At 43.9% G+C, this 13,566-nt stretch overlaps 1 protein-coding gene across 1 annotated transcript in view; it reads right to left on the bottom strand.

Moving 5' to 3' along the window:
• LOC100286462 (guanine nucleotide exchange factor VAV3) overlaps positions 1-9,145 on the bottom strand; it is a 179,890-nt gene extending 170,745 nt beyond the window's left edge. Inside the window, exon 1 of the mRNA XM_045710531.2 lies at positions 8,573-9,145. Coding sequence (XP_045566487.1) covers positions 8,573-8,776 — 204 coding nt within the window. The 5' untranslated portion in view covers positions 8,777-9,145. The remainder of the gene's footprint in view (positions 1-8,572) is intronic.
• Positions 9,146-13,566: the final 4,421 nt, after the last annotated feature.

Below are 13,566 nucleotides of genomic sequence, written 5' to 3'. Positions count from 1 at the left end.
CCCATAGAGACTGCCAGAGGTCTGGACAACAGGCCCTCCGATTTGACACACTGAACTCTATCAGTGAAGTAGTTGGTAAACCAGGCGAGGCAGTCATTTGAGAAACCAAGGCTGTCGAGTCTGCCATTAGAATGTGGTGATTGACAGAGTCGAAACCCTTGGCCAGGTCGATGAATAGGGCTGCACAGTAATGTCTCTTATCGATGGCGGTTATGATGTCATTTAGGACCTTGAGCGTGGCTGAGGTGCACCCATGACCAGCTCTGAAACCAGATTGCATAGCGGAGAAGGTATGGTGGGATTCAAAATGGTCGGTAATCTGTTTGTTAACTTGGCTTTCGAAGGCCTTAGAAAGACAGGGTAGGATAGATATAGGTCTGTAGCAGTTTGGGTCTAGAGTGTCACCCCCTGTGAAGAGGGGGATGACCACGGCAGCTTTCCAATCTTTGGGAATCTCAGACGATACAAAAGAGAGGTTGAACAGGCTAGTAATAGGGGTTGCAACAATTTCGGCAGATAATTTTAGAAAGAGAGGGTCCAGATTGTCTAGCCCGGCTGATTTGTATGGGTCCAGATTTTGCAGCTCTTTCAGAACATCAGCTATCTGGATTTGGGTGAAGGAGAAATGGTGGGGGTTTTGGCGGGTTGCTGTGGAGGGTGCCGGGCAGTTGACCGTGGTAGGGGTAACCAGGTGGAAAGCATAGCCATCCGTAGAGAAATGCTTATTGAAATTCTCAATTATAGTGGATTTATCGGTGGTAACAGTGTTTCCTAGCCTCAGAGCAGTGGGCAGCTGTGAGGAGGTGCTCTTATTCTCCATGGACTTTACAGTGTCCCAGAACTTTTTTGAGTTAGTGCTACATTATGCAAATTTCTGTTTGAAAAAGCTAGCTTTCAGCTTTTCTACCTCCTTGTGTATATTTATTCCTAACTTCCCTGAAAAGTTGCATATCACGGGGGCTATTTGATGCTAATGCAGAACGCCACAGGATGTTTTTGTGCTGGTCAAGGGCAGACTGGTCTGGAGTGAACCAAGGACTATATCTATTCCTAGTTCTACATTTTTTGAGTGGGGCATGCTTGTTTAAGATGGGGTTGTACCTGGTAGGTTCATTGATCATTTGTGTGAGATTGAGAGCATGAAGCTTAGATTGTAGGATGGCCGGGGTGTTAAGCATGTCCCAGTTTAGGTCACCTAGTAGCACGAGCTCAGAAGATAGATGGGGGGGCAATCAATTTACATATGGTATCGAGGGCACAGCTGGGGGCAGAGGGAGGTCTATAGCAAGCGGCAACAGTGAGAGACTTGTTTCTGGAAAGGTGAATTTTTAGAAGTAGAAGTTCGAATTGTTTGGGTACAGACATGGATAGTAATACAGAACTCTGCAGGCTATCTTTGCAGTAGATTGCAACACCGCCCCCTTTGGCAGTTCTATCTTGGCAGAAAATGTTATAGTTAGCAATAGAGATTTCAGGGTTTTTGGTGGTTTTCCTAAGCCAGGATTCAGACACGGCTAAGACATGCGGGTTGGCTGAGTGTGCTAAAGCAGTGAGTAAGAAACTTAGGGAGTAGGCTTCTAATGTTAACATACATGAAACCAAGGCTTTTACGGTTACAGAAATCAACAAATGAGAGCACCTGGGGAGTGGGAGTGGAGCTAGGCACTGCAGGACCTGGATTAACCTCCACATCACCAGAGGAACAGAGGAGAAGTAGGATAAGGTTACGGCTAAAGGCTCATTGGCTTCATCAATAAGTGCATCGATGACGTCGTCCCCACAGTGACCCTACGTACATACCCCAACCAGAAGCCATGGATTACAGACAACATCCACACTGAGCTAAAGGCTAGAGCTGCAGATCCTCAAAAGGTGTTACAGCTGCACCATTGAGAGCATCCTGACCGGTTGCGTCACTGCCTGGTATGGCAACTGCTCGGCCTCCGGCCGCAAGGAACTACAGATGGTAGTGCGTACGGCCCAGTACATCACTGAGGCCAAGCTCTCTGCCATTCAGGACCTCTATACCAGGCAGTGTCAGAGGAAGGCCCTAAAAATTGTCAAAAACTCCAGCCACCCTAGTCATAGACTGTTCTCTGCTACCGCACTCCAAGCGGTACCGGAGCACCAAGTCTAGGTCAAAGAGGCTTCTAATCAGCTTCTACCCCCAAGCCATAAGACTCCTGAACACCTAATCAAATGGCTACCCAGACTATTTGCATTGCCCCCACCCCCCTTTTACACCGCTGCTACTCTCTGTTGTTATCATCTATGCATAGTCACTTTACATTTACATTTTACATTTTAGTCATTTAGCAGACGCTCTTATCCAGAGCGACTTACAGTAGTGAATGCATACATTTCATACATTTTTTTTCTTTTTGTGCTGGCCCCCCGTGGGAATCGAACCCACAACCCTGGCGTTGCAAACACCATGCTCTACCAACTGAGCTACAGGGAAGGCTATGTGCGTGGGCGTGGGCAACTAACCGGTGCCCACGCACATTGACTCTGTACTGGTACCCCCTGTATATAGTCTCACTATTGTTATTTTACTGCTGCTCTTTAATTACTTGTTACTTTTATTTATTTTTCATATCCCTACATTTTTTTAATTTATTATAATTTTTTATATTTTTGAATAACCTACTTCCTTTCCTATATCCCTTTCCTTCTTTCCTTTCCTAGCTCCCATTCATTTTATTTATTTATTTTACAGTCCACCCACTTTTTAATCAAACAGTTTATTTTCTCTTGTCCACCTTTAGTCCACCAGATTCCTCAAGAATATGTAAGATCTTGGCCCCAGCAGACACCACCACAACAAAACATAGGTATTCATCAGACACTCTCTTTCTCCATTAAATCCTCGCATGTTTCAGAACCAGCTGGTGGAGGGAGAGATAGACTGGTAAAGATTTCTCATAATATTACAAAATGTCCCATCACGACACAAATAGCTTCCTGCAATGCGATTAGCATGACATTGCAACAATTTGTGTTTTTTTCCGGAAGAATCCGATAACATCTAAAATGGCATCTGAAGGATGTGGAGTCGGTAGTGAAAAAAGTGGTTGCGTCTGGAAGGAGGGAGAAAGAGGCGAGCCACGAGCGTTGCGTCACCTGTATTCTATGATGGACTTTGGGAGAGGGGTGTATTTGAGGTTGGAGATGTTAATGCGAGTGTAGCGAAATGCTTGTGCTTCTAGTTCCCACCATGCAGTAATATCTAACAAGTAATCTAACAATTTCACAACTGCCTTATACACACAAGTGTAAAGGAATGAATAAGAATATGTACATATAAATATATGGATGAACGATGGCCGAACGGCGTAGGTAAGACGCAGTAGATGGTATAGAGTACAGTATATACATATGAGATGAGTAATGTAGGGTATGTAAACATTATATAAAGTGGCATTGTTTAAAGTGGCTAGTGATACATTTATTACATCCAATTTTGAATTATTAAAGTGGCTAGAGATGAGTCAGTATGTGGCAGCAGCCTCTCTATGTTAGTGATGGGAGAGATGGGGACGATGTGTTTAGCAGCTTGGGAATTATATACAAACCCTATCAACACCAGCTAGAATTGTTATTGGAATTGTTATTATTAAGTAATTGTTATTCGTTTAACTGATGGTGTGCTCTGTTAAAATGTTATACAATTCTTTGGCTTCGAAGCCAACTGGTGTCTCGCTGCTCCTACCTATACTGGGCATAGAAATACTTCATACAATAGAACAGTTGCAAAAATATGAAATGAAATACAGAAATCAATGAATCACATCAACACCAGTGAGCTTCCCACGGGAAGGGGAAACAGGAAGGGGAAGGGAAAACAAAAATGGGAAGGGGACAGTTTACCAAAATATCTTTACCATGTACGCTGTCTATGGACGAGATATGACAGCAGTCCATGCTTTGTTTTTGTTTACCTAACCAATGTTTTCAAATGCTCACGTTTTAGCAGCCGTGGCACAAATCCAATTCAAGTCAATGGTACTTATTATAGTACTTATTTGTTTTCATGTTCCATGTTACAACTTGTAATTAACCTGATTTTTTTTGATTGACTTTATCCTCAACTGCTCTTCTGTTTTGTTTAAATACAACATTTAATAGTAGAGTAGCTGAATATACACCGAACAAGAATATTACACTACCGTTCAAAGGTTTGGGGTCACTTAGAAATGTCCTTGTTTTTGAAAGAAAAGCTATTTTTTTGTCCATTCAAATAACATCAAATTGATCAAAAACATGTAGACATTGTTAATGTTGTAAATGACTATTGTATCTGGAAACGGCTGATTTAATTTTTTATGGAATATCTACAAAGGCGTAAAAAGAGGCCCATTATCAGCAACCATCACTCCTGTGTTACAATGCCACGTTGTGTTAGCTAATCCAAGTTTATAATTTTAAAAGGCTAATTGATCATTAGAAAACCCTTTTGTAATTATGCTAGCACAGCTGAAAATGGTTGTTCTGATTAAAGAAGCAATAAATCTGGCCGCCTTTAGACTAGTTCAGTTTCTGGAGCATCAGCATTTGTGGGTTCAATTACAGGCTCAAAATGGCCAGAAACAAATAACTTTCTTCTGAAACTCATCAGTCTATTCTTGTTCTGAGAAATTAAGGCTATTCCATGCAAGAAATTGCCAAGAAACTGAAGATCTCGTACAATACTGTGTACTACTCCCTTCACAGAACAGTGCAAACTGGCTCTCACCAGAATAGAAAGAGGAGTGACAGGCCCCGGTGCACAACTGAGCATGAGGACAAGTACATTAGAGTGTCTAGTTTGAGAAAGAAGTCCTCAACTGGCAGCTTCATGAAATAGTACCCGCAAAACACCAGTCTCAACGTCAACAGTGAAGAGGTGACTCCGGGATGCTGGCCTTCTAGGCAGAGTAGCAAAGAAAAAGCCATATCTCTAACTGGCCAATAAAAGGAAAAGATTAAGATGGGAAAAAGAACAGACACTGGACAAAGGAACTCTGCCTAGAAGGCCAGCATCCTGGAGTTGCCTCTTCACTGTTGACGTTGAGACTTTTTCCTCCAAACATAACGATGGTCATTATGGCCAAACAGTTCTATTTACGTTTCATCAGACCAGAGGACATTTCTCCAAAAAGTACGAACTTTATCCCCATTTGCAGTTGCAAACCGTAGTCTGGCTTTTTTATGGCGGTTTTGGAGGAGTGGGTTCTTCCTTGCTGAGCGGCCTTTCAGGTTATGTTGATATAGGACTCGTTTTACTGTGGATATAGATACTTTTGTACCTGTTTCCTCCAGTATCTTCACAAGGTCCTTCACTGTTGTTCTGTTTTGCACTTTTCGCACCAAAGTACGTTCATCTCTAGGAGACACAACGCGTCTTCTTCCTGAGCGGTATGACGGCTGCGTGGTCCCATGGTGTTTATACTTGCGTAATATTGTTTGTACAGATGAACGTGGTACCTTCAGGCATTTGGAAATTGCTCCGAAGGATGATCCACATTTGAGAGAAATACCTTTTTGTGGAAAGTTCTGGGATCTCTTATTTCAGCTCATGAAACATGGGACCAACATTTTACATGTTGCGTTTATATTTTTGTTCAGTGTAATTTGGGGAGTATAGCTGGTTTAATGCAGCCAGCTTTGGGCCAGAAAAAACACAAAGTATGTGGCCCACAGCTGGGCCGGAATAACATAGCTATGTGGGAAAACCACCGCTTCCAAAACACTTTGGTAGAACCTAAAAGTACCAGCAGCCATCTACACTCCCTCTAACTTGACACACTTGCACACTGTCCTGTTGTAATATTCACACAGACATTTTGAAAAAACACTTCAGACTCACTTCTATTTTACCTGTCACAGTTTCCTTCCCTTTTTCCAAGCAGACACAGTTCATGACAAAATAACATGTACATCCAAAGCTGAGATATTCTGTGGATGTCAGATTCATACCCCTTCTTTCCTTAGAACGTGTTATAGAGAAGGTACGAAGGCCCAATACCCCTCATTTCCATTTAATTTATCTTGTTCATGTTGTTGCTCTCTTAAAAGACACCAGGTTAAAAGGTTGAAGCAAAATCCTGTCACAACAAAGTGTGTTTTAGTTTAGTTTTTTGTTGTATTTTCTTCTGCAAGAGAAGCATTTTATTGTCTTACCCTGACAAACAACAACAATTTGATATTGGTATTGACTGAACAGAGCAGCCAAAAAGGCACACACACACACACAACACACTACATACTTCACATCAGAGAATCACACTACTAACACACTACATACTTCACGTCAGAGAACCACACACGCACTACTAACACGCTACACACTACATACTTCACATCAGAGAATCACACACACACTACACTACGTCCCTCTTACCAGCCCTGCTTCTGCCATCACAAATTCCACTGCTGTCCAAGTAACTCTTTAGAGGCTCTAATACATTGTGCTTTAATTACGTGTCTAATTCAGCCACAGGGCCCGCTGCTTTGAAGGCCCAAGTCCCTTGTGTCCTCAGAGAGAGCACACTGATATGGCTCTATGCCACAGACAGGTGCTTTGTGCTCTGAGCCCTATAAGGCCTTTATCTTGGTGTCTCCGTGGCCCCCAGGGTCCCACTGAGGGAGTGGAGGCCTAGTGTCCCATTGGTTGTAAATGGACCAGTGATAAAATAAGCTGCTGCCACTGTGTACTCATTAATTATTCACAGTGGACTCCACCCACACTCCATTATGTAAATGTCACCTCGACGATGTGAGCGTTCAGGGGCAGATTTGTTTTTACAATTTAAACCCCAAAAAATGATCAGTTTCTGTTGGACAGTAATGGACAACTAAAGGGAATTGGCCCCCTCACACTCAGCATGTTGTATGAATATGTTTGTAGCCTAGGAACAGAAATATCATATACTCTTGGTCTACAATTAACAGAAAGTAGGCTGAGCAGATTTGTAAATATTAACCATATTTGCTTTAGTGATGTACTACTACTGTGTGTGAATTCATGTACAGGATGTGTTTTTTATATAATTTTTTTTCATATGTATTTTTATTTAACTAGGCAAGTCAGTTCAGAACAAATTCTTATTTACAATGACAGCCTAGGAACAGTGGGTTAACTGCCTTGTTCAAGGGCAGAACGACAGTACCTTGTCGATTCGATCTTGCAACCTTTCGGTTACTAGTCCAACGCTCTAACCACTACGCTACGCTGACGCCCCATCCTTATCGAATCAGAAAATGGCTAATGCATCTAACAAGCCATGTGTAAAAATAACAGTGTTCGCAAGATAAGTATAGGACACAACCCAGTTCCTGCTACATTGTGTGGCACTATGCCATGAATTAGAGCGGATGCTGACAAATAATGATCCGCCCTCTATCATTAATTGCAGCCGTTGGCCTTGCATAATCCTGAGCGTAATACAAAGCTCAACTTCTTTTCCTACCAACACCATTGAGTTTCCTCTTTCAAAACCCCAGGCTGACATGTTTTGTCAATCCTTCATCAATTTGTTTGAGTTTCTGTCATGGTAATGGTCCACTTGACTTCAGGACATTGGTCGACATTGAACATTTTAAAAACAAACTTGATTACAGAACTATTTTTGAAGCATTTCATATTGACATCGGGATTGTAGAATTATTTTATTAGTGAACTCTCTGTGAGCTTTACAGTGATAGAGTTCCTACACTATATATAAAAAAGTATGTGGACACCCTTTCAAATGAGTGGATTCGGCTATTTCAGCCACACCCTTTGCAGACAGCTGTATAAAATCGAGCACACTGCCATGCAATCTCCATAGACAAACACTGGCAGTAGAATGGCCTTACAGAAGAGCTCAGTGACTTTCAACGTGGCACCTTCGTAGGATGCCACCTTTCCAACTAGTCAGTTTGTCATCGAGCCAAATCACAGATTTAGCTGTGATGTGAAGGCAAATTATAATCTGCCCGGCTGTGACAGGACAGGCTTGGTGTGGGATAGGACAGGAGCAGATGGTCTTTAACAACCAGGAGAGAGCCTGGAAATGTAGTGGAGGCAGGAGCCTCTGTTTTTAATAATGCAGCATACAGGGGGAGCTGCTGTACCTGACAGTGACGCTGTCTGTCTGCCTGTCTGTGTTAGGTCTGTCTGTCTGCCTGTCTGTGTTAGGTCTGTCTGTCTGCCAGTATGTTTAGTTCGTGTTGGTAAAGCCTCACAGTAACTCCTCTACCTCCAGCTGAACAGACTCTCATCACCTATAGAGAGCAGGCAAGAGCGGATCTGCGGGTTCAAATAACAGTACTACAGCTTTTCTTTGAGAGACCAAAATAATAATACTTCCCTTGTTGACAAGAAATAACACTGTCGAGGATATGACACAATTTCCAAGTTCACTGCGAACTAAGTGATTGAAACGGACAACAACAGGTTTTCCATCTGTGCAGAGCAAAGTATTTAATTTTGCTATTGTGTTTACCCCATTAGATGCGTGAAGATCTGGGCATAGTAGAGTTGCCTAGTAGGCCATTTGAAGCGTTATACTTTGTCACAGTGAATTGTAAACACGTTTTTTTATCATACCTGTGACATCTGAGGTCGGAGGTTGATCTCTTTGAGGTTGATGGACTGGGGTCGGAGGTTGTTGAGAAGTTGACACAGGAGCACTCCATCTCGGAGGGTCTGAGCCAGGTCGAATACCTGAGCAGACTCCCATGTTACCCGATGGTCGGGTGGAAGCACCTTGCAGTTGATCAGCCATAACGCGCACTGCCTCCAATACTCCATTTAGGTTTGAGATCAAACAAATCTTACGCGACAAATAGGAATCCTATTGGAGAATAATCAATAGAACGCACTAATACAACATTGTGTCCATTCAGCAATTTGTCATATAAACGATGAAAACGAAACTAGGTATAGTAGCAGGATTTAATTCTACTTCTCTCCGTTTCATAACAGAAATAAAAGTAAATTGGAAGACGCTAGGCTACTGTCCGTAGGCTACGTGTACTCTGTCCATTGATGACTGAACTCTTCCATCCGCTGACAGTAACGGCAACACTGTCCGTGCGCTCTTCCTCCCTAGCTCTCTCTCCCTCTCTCACTTGCTCTGTCCACGGGGCAAAACTACCACCCCCAGCCTCTCCTCTTCCGTTTGCCACTCATACAGAATGTTCCGTGTACACTGCGTTAGGCTACTACATTGATATTAGCGTTGTCACCTCATAAGGGACAGTTCGACATTTACTGGGAAGGAGGGGTCCATAAAAGGGATGGTTGGCAAACTTTTTTGCTTTTGGGAGAGTTGTGTGTTTTTTTTTATTGGGCACAAGGGATGGTAGTTTTTCCCTGGTTTACATTCCCTCTTCTGCAGGTTTTGCATTTGCCTCCCATGCCAAGGTGCTTTGGTACTTACCTTATGCACAATGTTTTTCTGCAAGCTAACTTTTATTATAAACTGGGTGGTTCGAGCCCTGAATGCTGATTGGCTGACAGCCGTTGTATACCAAGGATATGACAAAACATAATTTTTGTTGGTTATAATAAGGCACCTCAGGGGTTTGTAGTATATGGCCAATATACCATGGCTAAGGTCTGTATCCAGGCAGTCCACGTTGCGTCGTGCATAAGAACAGCCCTTAGCCGTGGTATATTGGCTATATACCACACCCCCTTGGGCCTTATTGTTTTTCTACACCACAGGTCAATATAGGCACAGATTATCTACTATATTGTCCAGTATCTGGACAATATAGTCGGACGTGTGTTTTGTCTTGTCCTGTCCCGTATAAATATAGTTTTCCTATTTTTTTTCTGTATATATTTTAATCTCACTTTCCATCTACGGACTGAATATATTCTCCTGCAACCCGCCTCACCCAATGTGGTACGGATCTGCTATTTTTATACTTTAGAACCGGAACCCCCATCAGATGCTAGCCAGCTAATCGTCGTCACCGCCACTGCTAGCGGTCTTCACCGTTAACTCGGACACCAGCCAACCTCAGCTCGGTCAATACCTGCCAGTCTGCACAGCGCGATATCAACCCAGAGCATATCGGACTGCTTTTTCTCTACCACATCTTCAGATTCCTACCGCAAGCTCTGAACCTTTACACCGGATCATCGCAGCTAGCTAGCTGCAATCTTTGGTGGCTACTCCTGGCTAACGTCTCTGTCCCGAAGTAAGCACCAGTTAGCCTCGAGCTAGGCCCATCTCCCGGCAAGCCGACGAGGTCCACCAGCTAATTCTTGGGCTACAATACCGCTTTTGCCAATTGGCCTGGACCCTTTACTGCCAACGTGGAGCCCCGCCATTCCATCACGACTGGTCTACCGATGTAATAGTCCGAGGTGGTTTCAACAGGCTCTTCCGTTGCGACGTCGCCAAAGTCCCATCTGCTAGCCCCGGCCTGCTAGCTGTCTGAATCGACGTTCTCCAGCTTTCCACGCGTAGTAGCGACTAATAAACGGCTCCCTGAATCACCTACTGCTACTCATTGGTCCCTATGATCACTCGGCTACACATGCCTCTCCCTAATGTCAATATGCCTTGTCTATTGCTGTTTTGGTTAGTTATTATTGTCTTATTTCACTGTAGAGCCCCCAGCCCTGCCCAATATGCCTTAGATACCCCCCCCCCCCCCACACACACACACACACACACACACATGCGGTGACCTCACCTGGCTTATCTGGTGCCTCTAGAGACAAAACCTCTCTCATCGTCACTCAGTGCCTAGGTTTACCTTCACTGTACTCACATTCTACCATACCCTTGTCTGTTCATTATGCCTTGAATATATTCTTCCACGCCCAGAAATCTGCTCCTTTTACTCTCTGTTCCGAACGCACTAAACAACCAGTTCTTATAGCCTTTAGCCGTACCTTTATCCTAGTCCTCCTCTGTTCCTCTGGTGATGTAGAGGTTAACCCAGGCCCTGCAGCCCCCAGCACCACTCCTATTCCCAAGGCGCTCTCATTTGTTGACTTCTGTAACCGTAAAAGCCTTGGTTTCATGCATGTTAACATCAGAAGCCTCCTCCCTAAGTTTGTTTTATTCACTGCTTTAGCACACTCTGCCAACCCTGATGTCCTAGCCGTGTCTGAATCCTGGCTTAAGAAGGCCACCAAAAATCCTGAAATTTCCATCCCCAACTACAACATTTTCCGACAAGATAGACCTGCCAAAGGGGTCGGAGTTGCAATCTACTGAAGATAAAGTATGACGTAACTCTGCAGGCTATCCAGGTCTGTGTCCAAACAATTTGAGCTTCTGCTTTTAAAAATCCACCTTTCCAGAAACAAGTCTCTCACAATTTCCGCTTGTTATAGACCCCCCTCAGCCTCCAGTTGTGCCCTGGACACCATATGTGAATTGATTGCCCCCCCATCTATCTTCAGAGTTCGTAGTGTTAGGTGACCTAAACTGGGATATGCTTAACAGCCCCGCCGTCCTACAATCTAAGCTCGATGCCCTCAATCTCACACAAATTATCAAGGAACCTACCAGGTACAACCCGAAATCTGTAACCATGGGCACGCTCTTAGATATAATCCTGAACAACTTGCCCTCTAAATACACCTCTGCTGTCTTCAACCAGGATCTCAGCGTTCACTGCCTCATTGCCTGCATCCGTAATGGGTCCGCGGTCAAACGACCACCCCTCATCACTGTCAAAGGCTCCCAAAAACACTTCAGCGAGCAGTCCTTTCTAATCTACCTGGCCCGGGTATCCTGTAAGGATATTGACCTCATCCCATCAGTAGAGGATGCCTGGTTGCTCTTTAAAAGTGCTTTCCTCACCATCTTAAATAAGCATGCCCCATTCAAAAAATGTTGAACTAAGAACAGATATATTCCTTGTTTCACCCCAGACTTGACCGCCTTTGACCAGCACAAAAACATTCTAGCCTGGGAAGGCAGGTAACCTAGTGGTTAGAGCGTTGGACTTGTAACCAAGAGGTTGCAAGATTAAATCCCCAAGCTGACAAGGGAAAAATAAAATCTGTCATTCTGCCCCTGAACAAGGCCCACTGTTCCTAGGCTGTCATTGAAAATAAGAATTTGTTTTAACTGACTAGCCTAGTAAAATAAAAATAAATCAAATAGCCCCTGCGATATGCAACTTCTCAGGGAAGTCAGGAACCAATATACACAGTCAGTTAGGAAAGCTAAGGCTAGCTTTTTCAAACAGAATTTTGCATCCTGTAGCACTAATTCCAAAAGGTTTTGGGACACTGTAAAGTCCATGGAGAATAAGAGCACCTCCTCCCAGCTGCCGACTGCACTGAGGATAGGAAAAACTGTCACTACCGATAAATCTACAATAATCGATCATTTCAATAAGCATTTTTCTACGGCTGGCCATGCTTTCCACCTGGCTACCCCTACCCCAGCCAAAAACACTGCACCCCCTGCAGCAACTTGCCCAAGCCGTCTCCGCTTCTGCTTCACCCAAATCCAGCTGATGTTCTGAAAGAGCTGCAAAATCTGGATCCCTACAAATCAGCTGGGCTAGACAATCTGGACCCTCTCTTTCTAAGATTATCCGCCGAAATTGTTGCAACCCCTATTACTAGCCTGTTCAACCTCTCTTTCATATCGTCTGAGATCCCCAAAGATTGGAAACCTGCTGCGGTCATCCCCCTCTTCAAAGGGGGAGACACTCTAGACCCAAACTGTTATAGACCTATATCCATCCTGCCCTGCCTTTCTAAAATCTTTGAAAGCCAAGTTAACAAACAGATCACCGACCATTTCGAATCCCACTGTACCTTCTCCACTATGCAGTCTCGTTTCCGAGCTGGTCACGGGTGCACCTCAGCCACGTTCAAGGTCATAAACGATATCATAACCGCCATCGATAAAGGACAGTACTGTGCAGCAGTTTTCATCAACCTGGCCAAGGGTTTCGACTCTGTCAATATCCGTATTCTTATCGGCAGACTCAATAGCCTTGGTTTCTCAAATGACTGCCTCGCCTGGTTCACCAACTACTTCTCAGAGTTCAGTGTGTCAAATCGGAGGGCCTGTTGTCCGGACCTCTGGCAGTCTCTATGGGGGTGCCACAGGGTTCAATTCTCAGGGCCGACTCTTTTCTCTGTATATATCAATGATGTCACTCTTGCTGCTGGTGATTCTCTGATCCACCTCTACGCAGACGACACCATTCTGTATACATCTGGCCCTTCTTTGGACACTGTGTTAGCAAACCTCCAAACGAGCTTCAATGCCATACAACACTCATTCCGTGGCATACAACTGCTTTTAAATGCTAGTAAAACTAAATGCATGCTCTTCAAACAATTGCTGCCCGCACCCGCCCGCCCAACTAGCATCACTACTCTGGACAGTTCTGACTTAGAATATGTGGACAACTACAAATACCTAGGTGTCTGGTTAGACTGTAAACTCTCCAATCCAAAATTAAATCTAGAATTGGCTTCCTATTTCGCAACAAAGCCTCCTTTGCTCATGCTGCCAAACATACCCTTGTTAAACTGACCATCCTACCGATCCTTGACTTTGGCGATGTCTTTTACAAAATAGCCTCCAACACTCTACTCAGCAA

Source organism: Salmo salar, chromosome 29, assembly GCF_965601325.2.
Source record: "Salmo salar chromosome 29, fSalSal1, whole genome shotgun sequence".
Lineage (NCBI taxonomy): Eukaryota > Metazoa > Chordata > Actinopteri > Salmoniformes > Salmonidae > Salmo > Salmo salar.
The sequence above is the reverse complement of the archived record's forward strand: the minus strand, read 5'-3'. Positions and strand labels throughout refer to the sequence as shown.